At 43.6% G+C, this 17,091-nt stretch overlaps 1 protein-coding gene across 2 annotated transcripts in view; it reads right to left on the bottom strand.

The window, feature by feature from the left end:
- Nucleotides 1-681: 681 nt before the first annotated feature.
- Nucleotides 682-17,091, bottom strand: part of SNX25 (sorting nexin 25) — a 111,195-nt gene continuing 94,785 nt past the window's right edge. The window contains exons 13-19 of one of the 2 annotated variants that reach the window (XM_061177635.1): nucleotides 15,128-15,241; nucleotides 10,647-10,811; nucleotides 8,737-8,854; nucleotides 4,949-5,015; nucleotides 2,006-2,187; nucleotides 1,412-1,512; nucleotides 682-916 (exon numbers count right to left, since the gene is read on the bottom strand). In XM_061177635.1, the coding sequence (XP_061033618.1) occupies nucleotides 836-916; nucleotides 1,412-1,512; nucleotides 2,006-2,187; nucleotides 4,949-5,015; nucleotides 8,737-8,854; nucleotides 10,647-10,811; nucleotides 15,128-15,241 (828 nt within the window). In that variant the 3' untranslated portion in view covers nucleotides 682-835. Of the gene's footprint in view, nucleotides 917-1,411; nucleotides 1,513-2,005; nucleotides 2,188-4,948; nucleotides 5,016-8,736; nucleotides 8,855-10,646; nucleotides 10,812-10,832; nucleotides 10,952-15,127; nucleotides 15,242-17,091 lie in introns of those variants that run through there. The other variant, XM_061177637.1, reaches the window with a different exon arrangement.

Here is a 17,091-nt window from a genome sequence, read left to right as displayed (position 1 = left end):
CCCAAGACTTGATGACACAAGCAAGTCCTGAACAGCCTGAAGGAACTTCCCTCCTCTTTGTTTCCCCATCTCATTCCTGCCCATCCATCCCACCTCCCTAATACAGCACTTCAAGCACCAATTTTGGCTCTTCTCATTCACACTAAAAATCATATTTTTCACATTCATTCTGTGTCTCGAGAAAGGCAACAAACTTTATACTTCTTTATGGAAGTACTTACACGTGCAATGTTTTCTACAAAAAAGGCACTTGATAAATATCTGAACTGCCTTAAGTGTTTCAACTTTTTTTGAGATACAAGCATCTTAAACATCAGAGCGCTATGATTCATTTTTATATTTTATTGCTTCAGATGCTTCAAACTATGGGAAATCTTTGGTAAAAATAAAGACAATAAAATTTCCACAATAACTTCACACAAAGCATTGCACAACAATATTCAATACACACGAATATAGGAATGTTCAGAATCCTCAGTGAGGAAATTAACTGTACAATGTTCATAATTCTTCATTTAAAACAAAACTTCATAAATATTTAAAATATTTCCTAGGTTCTTATCACATATTAACACTTATATTTCAATCAGTATGTTGACCTTTAAAGGATTTATATTAAAATAAAAATAATTAACAAGTGTTTTTTTCTGTTGCCTAATATACAGCATCAAGTTTCCCCTCCCCCCCCCCCCCCCAGTTCTGCTTAATTCACATAAAACTAGAGGGAGGTAACTAAAAGATCAGTATGGTTCTCAGTCAAGCCCTCTGTGGAAAAGAGGAAAATGTTTCATGTCTATTATTACAGACATTTCTCGGGTGGTTTATTTGTGTAGTCTCAAACCTGACAAGCTTTAAGTTCATCTAAATGAGTTCTCAGCTCAGGACACAATTCAATTAGCAGCAGTTCCATCAGCACCTGAACCAAGAAAGAAAAAAAAAAAATGTCTTTTTCTCTAAGGTTTACTCAACTATCTACATCTAAGACAAAAGTCTAATTTTAAGTCTGAGATGATGCTCAGTGAACAAGTTACTCTCAAAAGGAATTAGTATTCTATAAACTCCATTTAGCATCAGATTGATTTATTTCACGGTCCGTTAAGCATCAACAGTATTATCAGACTACCGGGAAACACTTGGCTTTGCTGAAATAAGCAAGCCAAGCACTCAGGCAGAAATGTTACAGCACAAGTCGAGAGAAACAACCAGCAGGCGAGGAGGGCAATGCCACACCCACAGGGGGGTATTTTTTTTTAACCAAATTGAACAAAAATAAAGCAGAGAAAATGGGTTCAGAGTTACAAGCAATAAGAATGATTAAGCATATAAAGAGTTAAAATCTACCCCCCGTATATGAACAGAAATGTAGAACTGAAGAAACAGTGAATCCTCTGGGAGGCTTTAAATTACTCACATATAACAGATGCTTATTGGCTCTCGTTTCTTGCAGTGCGTTGAATATTTTTATTATACCATGACGGGCATTTTGCTGTCCAACAAGGCTCTGAAGCATATCTGAAAAATTAAGTTTATATTCCACGCTGCTATTGATAAAGTGCACCCTGCATGGACCTTCAGTGAGGGGCTACGACATATGCACACACAGCACATAAAGGCACAGAGACGCGAGGAACATGAGTGATCAGCTCTTTCCAATGTCTAAGGAGAAAACTTAGAATTTTTCAATATAAGGCATTTATACAAACTATAATTTTAACATGTGGATCCCCAATTAAAAACTGAGCTCTCAAAATAGGGTACTTTAACAGGGTTTTTAAAGCATAAAATTTTATTATCTGTTCTAAAACATTTTTCTAGTTAAATTATAACCAGTACTGTTCTTATTGGGATTCTCAGTATAATTTCTTAGCAAGGGACAAGACATGATTTAAAAGGAAAAAGTATGATCACTTTTTTCACTGTAAATAATGTTTCCGAAGTGAAAAAGGAGAAGGGCCATCAACACTCCCTTTTCATCTGACTTTCAGAGTCAGAACCCAGGCCTCACCTGGAATGTTTTCAAGCAGCTTCTGCTGTGCTCTCCGCTTTGTTTCCTGGCTTTGTTCTTCGCTTGGGATTGTGTTCGGAGGCGCCAAATTCCCAGCGGGCCACAGAGCATCGCGGAGAGCGCCGATGTAGCAGACCACCATCTGCTCGCTGACGGCCCAGTCCACTGCGTCCCGGATTTGTCTTTCAAGAGCAGAATATTTCTTGGATGAGGTTTTTAAAAATCTTATTCTCTATTCTCACAAGGCATTTATCAATGGGTAGGTTAAGATAAGCGTTTGATGAATAAACTAGGAATTGGATTTTTAAACTCTGACTCGGAAAGTTTTTTTTTATTTTGGTAACACTGATAGCCATTCATTCCTGGAGCTCACATTTTCACTGGTACTGAATTCTCTAAATGTTTGCCGCACGGTGTCTTTCAATCTGGAAAAGCAAGAACTGAGAGGAGATTGATTTGTTTGAAGCTTGCAACTACTCTTAACTGTGCACGGTACTTAACATACTAATTTCTCCATGAAGTGGTATAAACTGAAAACATCAATCCGTTTTAAAGACTGTGAAGAGCTCCCTGAGCTCTGGAAGTCCTGGGGAGAACCAAGCTTCTTCACTAATTGTCCCTTGGGGCGGCCGCGGCAGAGGACGCTGGGCAGAGTTGTCCGACCCGGGAAACATCTCACATGCTCACGAGGCAAAGGGGGAAAAGACACCCCCCTTTCACCACAAAGGTGGGGGACTTTGAAAAGATACACTGCTATCCAGCCACGTCACCTTCCCACAGGAGTGAAAATCGGGCAGATCTTGACCTGCACGGTTATAAAAAGTGGCTTTTATCTGGTTACCCAGGTCTTCCGTAAACCCTACTTCATCAAATTCCAGCCAACCACAGGACTGCTGCAGAGGGCAGCCCCGTTCACAGAGCCAGCAGCGGTGCTGAGGTGGGGAGGGGACGTCTCTCTGCAGAAATGGGAGCAGAATCACCTTGGACTGTTAGTGCAAGGAAGACCTGAAGTTTCAAAATTAGTTCACAAATAATAAATCAAAAAGCCCTTTAAGAATCTGACTTCCCAACCAGATTTTTAAAGGGACAGTGTGAGGTTTTCAGAAATAGTATCTGAAATAGATGTTTCAAGCCCAGCACTTTGCACACAGTAACTAGTCACCAATGAAGTCTAAATTCCACTGTGAGTTAGAACCATGGTAATCCTGTTTGTAACTGCATGTCTCCTAAGATACTTCCCAATACTGCTTAGAACTGTGCAATTCATATCTAGATCAAATAAAATAATTTTATTAATTCAATGGGACTTTGGCTTTGAGAACCTGCTGACCTGCCTGCCTAAGTAAAATCTACATAAAAACACAGCTTGTTTTGCCTGTAGTCTTTGGGTTACTCACCAGCACTGCATGAAGAAATGAAGAAGGAGAATTTCAGTTTGCAACTTAAAATTAGGTGAGTGACTTTTACCAAAGGCCATCACCTAAGCATTTTCTATCAATTTAGGTCCGACTTTGTATTAGCCAAAACTGGAGGAAGCTTTTGCAGCAATTCTGGGATGTGAAATTACAGTTGGTACAAGGCGAGAGGCACATATCGTGCTGCTACTTAATTTTATGATGTGTCCTCGTCTGCCTGAGGCAAAACAGCACAGGGCCAGGTGCTCCGTAACTTCCCTACCTGATAAAAAGCCCACTGAAACCCACAGTCTGAAAATTCCCTACATGGTCCCCCTCCCCCAGCCCCATGTCAAGAACCGCCTGATGTATTCACCACTCTCAAACCACAGCTGCTCATCTTAAAATTAAGAGCCAATATCATAAATAGGAGCAGGGAATGTATGCATGATTTTCTGAAACTGAAAAAGAAAATAAATTAGCAAGTCTGGAGTTCTGAGAAAAATAGGGCCATTTTGAAAACTTCTTTATCCAAGGCCTGTCGGTACTAAGGTTAAGAGGTTTGCCTCTGACTGAAACTGTAAGTTAAACAGGGCATTTTTCTGCTTAAAAGCCCATGATACTAAAAGTCAACTAAACAAGCCACTAACACCATTCTTTAAAAAAATCTTAGAAATAAACAGAAGTAAATTTTGGTTTATGACCACAAGGAAAATATATTCTATTTGCAACTGAATAAAAATATAATATCTTTATTATGTTTCCCAAAAATCTTTATAAGATTTATGTGATAAAACTATAATGTTAACCTTATACATACATCTGACAACTAAATCTTTCATTTGGAAAAATCTGACAATTTCATCTTAAAACATATTTTGCTATACAAAAATAACTGATTTTTTTCCCCTTAGTTTTAGCAGTTGACTCCCAGTTTTTGTGTGGGAAAGTCATAATGCTACAGCCTCGTAAGCATTGGGTACTGGGCATAGAGTATAACCCTTAGGGATATGGGTAACGTGATACAATTCAGAATACACATATGGCTTATAATAGTGTTATAGGGTACACACACCCCTCATGGATACTTAGCTATCAACTAACAAGAGGAGTTACTATTTTAATATCACCCCAACTCTAAAAAAATACATGGTTTGCATTTCCCTTCAAATAAATACCTGCCGTGCGATGCTCATCCTACTTTCATTTTGGCTCAGAGTCTAAGCCTTAAACTGATCCCCATCATGTGACATAAAAACGCTGTACCCAAGATATTAAAACCAGTGATCATGGTCAACAGAGAACTTTCCAGAACAATCTTCTGACCCTTGTCAACCAGCCTGCCAGAGCCAGCCCAAGCTTCTGTTATCTGGTGCACCGCGCATTCTGGGGGAGAGAGTCTTGTAGAAATCTGCTTCCCTATCCAATCTTAGAATCATATCAGAAATAAAAAGTAAGAGAAACGAAAAAACCTTGAGTTGGGGATGTAACTGGACTATTAAGGCAAAGGCTAGGGCATGAATTCAAACATTAGTTTCGTGCAACTCACTTGTTGATGGTTCTTCCGAAAGTGACCTGAACGAGAGCAATTAATGTTCTTCTCACCCATTTAAACACTAAAATATAAATCAGAGGAAAAGCATTACCACAGGCTATCACAATCGTGACATTTTCATAGCAGCACAAAGCATAAATCTTAACCACGTCACTCAGTCCAAATCTGGACACTAAGTCAGGGGCTTTAATATCCACAGAATTTGGGTCTAGCTTAGCAAACTTCTGCCCAGGAATACTCTAATGAATAAGCTTTTATTTTCTACTTAGCAACTGATGAGAGGAAACTTAAGACTTCTTACAGCTTTTCAATGCCTAACAGCTGAGCTAGCAAGTGGAACTAAAACTGTACTTCATGTGTCCCCGGGCTACTGACGTCTGTTTTCCACTAGCAGACAGTGCAATTCCTTTTAGATTTGTGCCTGGCTTGTTGAACCCAATATTCTAATACACGGCTCTGAACGAGAAGCATCTGTAGTCAGATGTTGACAAATATTTTGAAATATTAACAAATTGATGGGTCTAACTGCTCCCTTTTGAATAGTAGTTTGTAGATCATGCATTTTTATATATTTCATGCCCGTGGGGGAAGAAAGGGGAACTGGGAAGCCCCAGGATTCCGAGTGAGCCATGGACTCATCGCTCCTGTGCCACCGCCTGGAGCAGGCGGCCACCATCACCTTCTCCGAGCCTCAGTGACCTCACCTGGAAAAGGACAGTGTTAGCATGTACTTTCGTTTTGCTGGACAGTCATGTCAATACTTTGTGTGAAAGAGTTTTGTGAAGGGTCCTACATATCTAAACTTTTACTATTAGCATTAGATTAGGAGACACATTGTTATAAGTGTAGAATATGAATATAAACCAAAAGAAGGCAAGGAAATGCTGTGAGGATATTTTTGGTCTGCAAATTGGAATCGAAACCAAATATTCCGTTTATATTTCACTTCCATCCACTGCAATGTTTAGCTAGTGACACATGACTTGGCTATGATGGAGCCAATTCAGGGCTCCTGCACCCAAAAAAAAAAAAAAAAAAAGAGTAAATTCACAAACACCTCTGTACAAGGGAAGGCACACAAACAGAAATCAACAATTAACACAGACTTGGTACTAGACTTTAATACATTCTCAAGTCATTTCTAACTTTAAAAATGGATCTAAGTGTCCAGGTGCAGTGGTGTTAATCCTTCAAGTGAGAGTCAAGTCCTGGAGTCAGGACCATGCCTCAGAAGTGCCCTAAGTGTTTGATGGAATTCAGAGTGCACTGCAGACGTGCCCATCTGAGGCTGGCGTTCAGGCTGGGAGGAGCGTCTGTCAGGGATGGTAACCTCGCTCCACCTTTCTAAGGCAGCAGAGAGGTAGCTCACACCCAGAGGGTCTGAAGACATGAGCCACTCCAGGAAGAATGCCTGACAGCCGAGTGACTGGTTAGAAATGTTTAAAACAGCTGTACTTCTGGTCCATTTTCATAAACTGAACTAGAGCAGGAACCAAAAACGGCTCTGCTACAGATTCTCTCCCATGACTGATGCCCCTGACTCTACAACATTTTCCTACCCTTCCCTAGTCCCCACTCCAACACAGAATAGCCCCATTATTCTTTCCAAGGACTCATTCGTTCAAAGCCATGGAGGCAGCTGCAGCAACACTAGGATTTTGCTGATGGCAAATATGTCACATCTCCTTATCAATGATGTTCTATTTATTCCCCTCTGGAAAGTCACTAGCAAACCCAAATATTCTGAGCAGGCACATGAGGGAGGAAATGCACACCACAGAGAGAGGACTGAGCCCTACTCCTGCCCTGACTGCCTCTGACGCATCCACCAGCCTTCTCAATCTCTTTGTGTCGCAGAGAACACGCTGACCAAAGGCTAAGACAGTGCTTCCTCATTCTTATCGACTCTGTGGGAGACGGGGAGGAGTCATGATTTAATAGGCAGATTTCACTGAGGAGGAGCCAGACTTGGGGTGGGGGGGAGAACTGTTTTTTTCTGCCTATACTGAACCAAGTTAAACATCAGCATACATCTTAAAGTGTCGAAAATACGGACCAGCTATAGCTTTTTCATCTGAAAGGATCCTTAATACTTGGACGATATTCCATCATGTGGATATTTCTTAATTTAACTATCACCCATTTCTGAATTTAGCTTAGTTCCAATTTTTCCTTACTGTAATTATGCTCAAATGAACATGCTTATATATAAATCTCTGCCTGGCGTTTAGAATTTGTGTCTATTGCTTAATGTGAATTACATTTTTGAAACCATTATGTTGTAAATTCACTGAAGGAAGAATCTACCTCTGAGATATTTTTGTTTCCCCTATGGAGCTATATCTAAACCATAAGCTCCCAAAGTGTTTGCTGATTATTTTAAGATTTGGCTTAGAGGAAGAAAAAGTTCAATGACCAAAACAATCCCAGCACTGAAAATTTTCTTGCCTATTCATTCATTCATCCATCCATCCATCCATCCATCCATCCATCCATCCAAGCATTTTCATTGATCACCTACTATGGATCAATCGTTGTAAAGATACTGAGGATTAAAAGACATAAAAGACGCGCTCAAGTCTATAACAGCACTTGAAGTTCCTTCATCTGCGAAGAATTCTTTAAGCGACATGTTAAGGGATATATAAATAAGAAGCGATGCACAGCCGGCTTCCTGTATAGGACCAACTCCCAGCCCACCTTCTCTGCCCCAGGGGAAAAGATGCTCACCCAAGTGGGCAGAGCCAGGACGTTCTCCGAGCAACACGCTACCGGCTGGAGCACTGCTGTGCCTTGCGAGACCTCGCTCCTCTCGTGCGCTTCCTCTGCTAGGCGCTCAGCGGTGCCTTTAGGCACCTGGCACACCTCTAGCTAGGACTCGAGGCTCCAGGTGTGACCGAGTATGCTGGCGTCGTGATTTACAGGTTGGGGACTGTGGAAGGTGAGGGTGGGCAGAGAGTCCTATTCAGGACTCAAGACTAAAGCCAAGAAGTACCATTTGACCTTTCACCCCGGTACCGCTTCGGGAGAGAGGCACTTGTGCAGGTCTTAACAAAAGAGTATTTTGACCCTCTTTTTGCTCTTGTTTCTTCTAAGTACATCTCCCTCAGGAACGATTAGGGTAGGATTTCTCAACTTGGCACTGCTGTCATTTGGGACAGGACAACTCTTTGCTGTGGGCTGTCCTGTGCGCTGGAGGATGCGTAGCAGCGTCCCTGGCCCCCACACACAAGATGCCAGTGGCACCCTCCCACGAGCTGTGACCACCAGAAATGTTTCCAGACATGCCAAATGTCCCCTGGGGACAAAATTCCCCCACACCTGCACGGATGACCACTCCTCTAGGGAGGAGAGGTGGCTGAAAGCAGGCTTGGGCATCCCTGCATCCCTGGCCACATACTCACCTTTAACAACAGGGCTCTTCCTCTGCTATGCAAAATTAGTTTTTGTATACCTTTTGGTGATGAAGCAATGAGGCTATGCTAAGTCACATAAAAAGAAATTCAAAGCATTCCAGCTTTCTGTATACAGAGGAACATGGTGCAGGGTAAAGCAGGACCCTAAGTTCCATGAGTACAGGGATATCTGTCCTAAGGTTGTGTCCTCAGATCCTACCTTGGTATCTGGTTGGCCTGTAAAAGTATTTGCTGAATGAATATAAATACACGTCTGATTCAGGAACAAAGGGATATTAAGTGTGTGTGTGTGTGTGTGTATGTATGTGTGTGTGTGTGTAACCACTTAACCAGCAAACACCACTGAATAGTAACAAAGAAGCTTACTTCCTCGAAGTTCAAAAATCTCCCCAATCAGCATGAAACATGGTTCAGCCAAGGAGTCTTTCCTTCCATCCATGTCATCACCATAATCTGACAGGTCACTGTCCTCCTCTGCCTCCTCCTGGGGGAACAGTAAAGTCACAGGAAGCAGGTCACTCATCCAAGGAAGGTGATACGTTCTCCTTATCCCAGTGTCAATTCCGAACGATGCACTTATGGTTCAACCTCACACAATCCTTCAACTTCCCTACATGCAGAAACCTATGCATTTTCACAAAGAGGCCAAAGTGTATCTAAACTCAGGGCACAGCTTGATCCTAAAGCCTTATTCAAGGTCTAAAATAATTTTGAAAAGCCTCTGTCACTGTATTAATGAGGCGTGAATTCGTAGATAACAAAACAGCTTCTAACCATTTTGAGTTTTAAAAGGAAGGCTTTTAAACTTGAAATATTTTAAATTCACTGTTTTTTTAAAGACATGTATAATTTAAAGTAATTTAGTTATTTTTAAAGCTCTGATTCAAGCTTTTATTCTGTACTTCAGCTAGTCTCACTTCTTGATCTGCATATCAGCAAATTTCAGTTGAAAACTCATTTATGCCAGGCACCAGGCTAGTGCCAACGAGTGTGACGTGGATCCCGACTTTGAGAGGCCCTTAGCTCTGCGGGGCGGTGGCCAGTATACACGTGGCTGTTTCTCCAAGCAGGGCAAAGAGCTGCAGCAGGGGTGCAGACATTAGGCAGCGGAAGGACAGCTGAGGAAGTTCATTCGGATGTGTGCAGGGGGGGAGCTGAAGCTGCGGGAGCAAGCAGCAGCCTAACGACAGGGCTTCGGGGGCGTGATGAGCAGAGGAGGGGGCTGAGAAGTCACAGAGCCCGGAGGGGTAGCGCCAACCTCACGGCTGCACTGCAAGTCCAGCAACAGCACACGGTGCAGGGGCTGGAGGAGCTGCAGCCCGGGAGGAGGCTGCTGGTCGGCCACTGGCCTGCCTTCAGAGAGCAGTTTCCCGGAGTGACTGGGCCACAGGGTGAATCCCAAGAGGTTCAGGGATAAACGGGAGGTGACGGAGGGGAGGGGCCAAGTACGGCCAGACGTGACATGTGTGGCGTGCAGGAAAGAGGCGGGGAGATGCCCAGGAGGGAGGCAGGCAGGCATGGGGACCCTCTGTGGTTCGCGGGCTCTGCTCCAGCTCAGGACGCGGTAAAGCAGACGCGCCTTTCCATGGTTACTTCCTTCTGTCCAAGCTCATTAAACCAATTCTGGTGAAGAGGCGGTGGCGTTTGGCATTGAACTAAGGAGACGCCACATTTCGGAGATGGTCTCGTGCAACTTGTTGGAGAGCCAAACGAGGGGCCGCAGGCCTCAGCCAAGTAAGGAGCCCCCGGAGGGAAGCCCGAGGGCCAGGTATGAGATCGCAAATGTCTGCAGTCTCTCTCTAGTCACTCCTTCACCCACCCACATCACTGCGAGGTTCATCTTGCTTCAGGACATGACACGGCTTTCCATTCCCTGAGATAAAACCTAAACTCCTCAGCCCGGCGCGGCCTTGCCCCTCCTCCTACTCTTGGCCTCATTTCCGTCAGCCCCCACTCCCGAAGCCCTCCCCCGTCCAAAGACCTGCTGACTGTTCCCCAAACACACCCTCCTCTCCTGAACCTCAACATTAGCGCCAACTCCTCCGCAATGACGGCCCCCGGCCTGGGCCACCTTCCATAGAGGGGCTCCATCCACAGGCCCCTCACCTACCTTGTTACCAACCCTGTCCCCACATATGACAGCCATGGTAGCTCAAGGTATTTGCTTTCTCCCCCTTTGTAGCAGGCCTTCCACAAATACCTGCCACATCAGACAGCCTCCCAGAAGACGTCTGCTTAAATATGCTTCAAAAACATACAAGCTTCAGACAGCTCACCTCCTGATGGGAGAAGAAGTCGCGAGGGAGTCTTTCCAGAAATGAGGACAATGAAAAAGTGGCTTTTTTCCCCTGCACGTCAATAACCTTGAGGTAGTCAGGAGAAGGGCTCAAAAAGGCATAAAGTGCTTCACTCTGACACAGTCTTTCATCTGAAAGCAGACTCTGTGGGAGAAAGAGGATTAATTCCTCCTGCGCGGTTCGTCTGCGCGCTGGGAGCCACCAGGAGTGAAGGCAAAGAGTTGACTGTCCCGGGAAATTTACTTTCATCGCAATTCTGAACCCAAAACCACTTCCCTTTCCTCCTGAAATAAAATATATTAGATCAGTTCTCACTGAGCTTGATGGCAAACAGCGCTCTGTGGGTTAACTGGAGCACCCTGATCGTGCTCAGGGCGACGTGAAGTCTCACTGTGCAAACCGCCTGCGGGTCCAGGGGCTGCCGCCTTTGAAAGTCATCTGTGGGCTTCCCTGGTGGCGCAGTGGTTGAGAATCTGCCTGCCAATGCAGGGGACATGGGTTTGAGCCCTGGTCTGGGAAGATCCCACATGCCACGGAGCAACTAAGCCTGTGCGCCACAACTACTGAGCCTGCGCGTCTGGAGCCTGTGCTACCGCAACAAGAGAGACCGCGATGAAGAGTGGCCCCCACTTGCCACAACTAGAGAAAGCCCTCGCACAGAAACGAAGACCCAACACAGCCATAAATAAATAAATAATTAATTAATTAAAAAAAAAAAAAAAAAGAAAGTCATCTGTGTTTTTCGCACACTACCCAGGGATCCCACCCAACCCTTTCATGGCTACATGCGGACTTTGTACATCAGCTGAAGAAAGAGCTCTGGCTTGTCACATGGTGGTAACTGCCTGCCAGGCAGTAGTTTTCTGTCCCTGTGCTCCACCTTCCACAGGCAGCGTATGTTTACATAATTTTATAACTGTTTTTATTGGCCCGTAAACTGGAAATTTGCTCAAGTTCTCTGTACTTCTCTGGCCTTAGGAGAAAGGAAAGGAGAACATGCATCAAGTTTACATACAAAGCAAGTGCTACTGGTAAGACAGGAAAATTAACAATGTGACCACAAGAATGTGTAAATGTCTGGTACTCACAGATACAGGGTTTAGGAATAAATGAACCAATGAGAAATCCTGCCCCATGGATGATGTAACCCCCCTGGGGGGCTGGAACACTGGGGTTCTGATGGCAGAACCCTCTCTGCTGGGAGAACAGGTTACATTCTGGTCCCAGAGGAGTTGGTCCATGACGTTCACATTATATTTGTTCAGACGAAGCTTGAAATCTGATAAACCCTGTGACCCTCCCTAGAAAAGCACCTCCGAGCGTGCCCAATAGTGCCACACTGGGGACGGGGGTCCCGGGGCACCCCCCCACCCCCGCATTCCAGTGGTTGTCAGCTTCCTGTGTCCTGCGGAAGACTGGCCTGAAGATGCAGGTTCTGCCTCAGACGTGGGGAAGGAGATTTAGGGGACAGGCTGTTGGGGTCACTACTGCCTTCCCGGGCAGGCCCCTGAGCCTTTATTCCTTTTGTAGAGCATTAAATGCTCAGTTGCATGTGAGGGTGGATTAGGAGGAGTGAGATAGTCTCCTTCCACCTTGATTTCCTTTAGCTAATCTCCACTCCAACACTCTGTTATCAAATAGTAGGAAATGATAACCAATGTAAGTCTCAAATAATGCAAGCAACATAAATAAGGAAATCATTAAGGATGACAAATCTTTGGACTAAGTTATATTCTATCATGAAGGAAAATAACCAAATTGAACATGTATGAGAAGTTAGAAATGTTCTCAAAGATTATGTCTATGGGGCAAGGTACAATTGGGATTTTATCACATCTTTAAGCTGAGAATATAATCCTAATCCCCACTCCTTCCCCCCAGAGGCTTAGAGCACGTTGTTCTACACAGGCGGAGCCTCTAAGAGGACCGGTCAGTGGAAGACGAGGAGAGTAAAACATTCCAGGAAGAGCGAACAGCGCACGCACACCCAGAAGTGGGTACCGCGCTACCGCCGGGACGGCTAGAGTAAGCTGCCTGTGTGTGAGGGACGACTGGCTAGATTATTATCTATTATCAGTATACCTCGAAGGGAACCATGTGTCATATATAAATACTCACACAAACATACACTCAGTGGAATCCTCTTTTCTGGAAGGTCCTGTGGACCTAATAATATCTGCCTTTCAGACTAAACCTTTTGCGTCTTGCTTTTCCTGTTTGCAGCTGGTGGGATGATATTTTGAAACTTCAGTCTGCTATGTAATCTACCTAAAGTTATTAAATAGTGAGCACTTTCACATAAAGTCTTTGAGGAAATGAAAAGCAATTTAAACCATTACTTTCTGACTTACAGTCCTCTTGATCAAAAGACAAATGGCCCCTTGAGATGCCCCTTCCACCTCTTCAGGCAGATGGTCCCCGCCCCCAGCCTCGCCCACGCCACCTACTGGCAGCACAGAGCACATGCTTCTCTTGGCACCAGGGCAGGAATCACTAACCCATTTCCATCACCAGCAACCCAACAGGGGCACGAGTGACCCCTCCCCGCATCCCCAAAAGTGCAGGGGGCACCCCAGTCTCTGCAGCACAACTGGAAAGGCAGCTGAAGGGCTGGAAGCACCGAACAACCCGAGACCCTCCCTCCCCCAACAGCAGAGGCTGGAAGGAAAGGGAAGCATCAGCTGCAAGATCCCAGAGCTACACACGTGGGGCTTCACAAGCTTGGATTTTGAATAATACATATTCGTTTCACAAACAAGACCTTTAGTTCATCTGAACGATTTAATCAGGTACAATGCTTGAGTGGGTTTAATATTTCCTAGATGTTCTGAATCAGCAACGAGATGGTAATATTTCAGTTTTAAATTCTCTCCTGTAATAGCATTTAAACATTAATGATTCTCTATCCCAGTTCTGCCATAATTAAACTCGGAAAGTTTTTCAAAGGTGCAATTATTTTATTTCCTGAGGGAAATATATACATATACATATATATATACACACACACACATTTATATATTTATTAAAAATACATATATATTTAGAGAGAGATGAATATATGAGAGAAAAATAGTTAGAAACACTTGCAAGGGAACTCTAGCTAAAATGTACCTACTTTAACTATGATTCACACCCTGATCCAACTGAATATAACATAACCTTTACTAAGAATCTGGCAACATCCGTTATTAAGTCTCAGGACTTCTAGCTACTACTGCATTGGCAAAAAGTGTTTCACAAGGCAAAGGTCCATGCCCCCCGAGAACTATACGGGCTTTGGGGGCCATGGTGTGAGCAACTTAACTATACCCTGAATACAGAGGCCCCAGCTAAGGAAAAAATAAATAGTGGTTTGCTACTGGAGACAGCATACCTTTGTCCGGTCTTATGCTCTAAAGATAGAGTGAAAGAAACCAGTTATGCATTTAGAGGAAATAAGGAGACTATCTTTAGAACCTTGCAGTAGGCAAGGATTTCTCCACAAGCACAAAAGGCATTCACCACAAAAGGGAAAAAAATGGATAAATTGGACTAAATTAAAATTGAGAATTTATGCTCATTAAGAGACCGAAAAGGCAACCCACAGAAAGAAGATAGCCACAGCACATATGCTCTGACAAGAGACGCACATCCAAAACACACATGAAACTCCTGCAAAGCGATATGGAAAAGACAGGCAACACGACAGAAGAGCAGACACAACTTTAACTTCACAAAAGAAACCATCCAGTGTGGAGTGAACAGAAGCCCGCATGCCGCTGGTGAGAGTGTACAAACCGCTACGGCCACTCAGAAAAACTGAAAAACCCAAATGCCTAGGGATTCCCCAGCAGCTATCCACCAAAAGCCAAGCGCTGGCAGCTTATTAACAGCCTTCAGCTGGAAACTCTCCGAACGCCCATCAACAAGAGCAGGAACAGACTGCAGGGGGTTCACGCCAGGAGAAGCCCATTCAACAATGAAAACGAGAACAAAAATGAAATCAAAGAACGGTCTGCAACTGAAACAGCCCTATGGGAGGACCTCAGGCCCACGATCCCGAGTGAAGGGGGTCCACGCCCTGTGACTCCACTCATGTGAAGTTCAAAACCAGCTGTAACCGCATGGTCGTGAGTCGGGACCACGGTTACCTGTGGTGACGCTGGCGGGACTGGTGACACTCTGTCTCTGGGACTAGGTGCTAGTTATGAGGGTGTGTCCAGTTTGTGAAAATGGAGAAAGCCGTACACGTGGTATCTGCATTTTCTGTCTGTAGAGTATACATATATATACACACATATACATATATATATATCACCAAAAAAAAAAACCCCAGAACCCAAAACCAAAGATATTTTGAGGATCTGTCCTGACCTGTGAGAACAGGAAGCAAACAGGCAAACTCTTAGAATGATGACAGTTCAACCCCCAATAACCCCCAAATAACTAATTTTCCTCCCATATCCAGAAAGTTTGCTTACCTGTAAAAACTTATTTAATTGATTCTTTGACTTTTCCATAAACTTTTGATCTACAGATTTGAAAGGCAGCTTGCTAAGAGAAGGCAACTGGACTTTTTTTAAAGAAGGGAAACACTGTGAGGGAAAAAAAATTAAATGTTAGTATATTGAAATTACATTTAAATCTTTAAAAAAAATTTTAGATTTTTAATAAGAACAAACCGAGTATCCTCTTCCTATACTAGGTTCCTCTGAGACTGAAGGCCTTGAAAACCTACCTGTTCTAACCAGGCTCAAGGAATCCGGAGGAACAGGACATGTGACGAAAAAAGCTAACGCCCGTCCCTGGACTTACAAAAGCCTGGAAGCTGGAAACTGTGGAGCTGGGCTGGGAAGGTGGGTCTGCACCACAGGCACGGAGCACAGTGTGTGGGGTATGGACACGTGGCTCCCAGCAAGGACTTTTCTCTTAGAATGTGTTTTGTTTACAACGTCTCTGTAAAAAGTTATCAAGGTTGACAAAAGAAGACCATGGAAAGAAAGAATAACTCAGGTTGTAGCTTTATTACTGCCTTTCAAGGGCAAACTGCAGAATGTAAATATATTAATAATAATAAAATATGTTAACAGATAATAAACTTCCATTTGTGGATTAAATCCTGCATTCTGCCAGACACTGTGCTAGAGGCTTGGTGTGTGTACAGCTCTGAGTCACCCCTATTTTACATGTGAGACGACTGAGGATCAGGACTGCAACCCACATCCATCTGACCGTAAAGTCTGAGCTCAGTGCCAATGCCCGCAGGACTCTGCAGTCTGCCCCTCAGATGCCAGGAGGACAGCGGGTTCCAAATGCTCCAGACGCTGCCTCTTCACTAAGGCACTGGGGCCACTGGAATATGCCGACTAGATCACTGGTGCTGAAAAGTAAGTGAGCACAGAGTCTGCCTGCAACGGCTTTCCCTCCTGCTGTTTTCAGGGTCACAGCAGCCCCGCCAGGGACCTATCACAGCTGTCAACAGGAAGAGTTCTTTCAAAAAATGAAAACTCCAAAAAAAAGAAAGAAAGTAAGAAAAGAAAAAACTCACACAATAGGAAATACCAAAGGTGAGAGAAGAACCCCAGGAATCAGGCCACAGAGGAAGAAGGATCATGAGACAAAAGGACAGACGTGAAATTTTATAAGGCTTGTTTCCTCTAACGCTTCAGAGCAATTGTTTTTGATAGAAATTACTGATTTAAAGTGTTTTTAAAAAATCACCCTAGAAGAAAAGGTGAAAGGAAACAGACATATTTCCTTTGCAAAAGAAGGGTCTGAGAGGTGACCGTAGGGTTTTACCAGCATCAGTTCATTCTGAGGAAGAGAAAAATGGACTTAAATGAAGGTAGAAACAACTGAAGAACCCTTTAATTGCTGGGGTAAAGGGCAATTAGCTCCAGTAGATGGAGAGTTAGAGGAGATGCAACTCCTGAGAAAAATGGGAAAATCATGAATGGAAACTAAGACAACCTGGATTCTAGTCCTGGTTTGGCCATTATGTATACATCCTACGACGAGTCAGTTAAACTCTCTGGGATCACGTTCCCTCATCTATCAAATAAAAGAACTGACCTAGATTAGTAGCTTTCAAACATTTTAAACTAAAATCCACAGTAGGAAATACACACCACATTGCAACCCACAATGCACATGCAGATACATGCATCCATATATTATATAATACACACACCTAGACATAACAATACACACACCCCAACATATACACATCCATACACGCAATACACATATCCATACACGCAATATACACATCCATATATGCAATATACACACCCATACTTATACACACCCAGACATATACACATCCATATATGCAATATACACACCCATACTTATAATATACACACGCATACTTATAATATATACACCCATAAAACTGAAGCAAAAGTACCATGAAACAATGCTCATTACTACTACTACTGTAACT

This window comes from Eubalaena glacialis, chromosome 20 (assembly GCF_028564815.1).
Source record: "Eubalaena glacialis isolate mEubGla1 chromosome 20, mEubGla1.1.hap2.+ XY, whole genome shotgun sequence".
NCBI lineage: Eukaryota > Metazoa > Chordata > Mammalia > Artiodactyla > Balaenidae > Eubalaena > Eubalaena glacialis.
The sequence above is the reverse complement of the archived record's forward strand: the minus strand, read 5'-3'. Positions and strand labels throughout refer to the sequence as shown.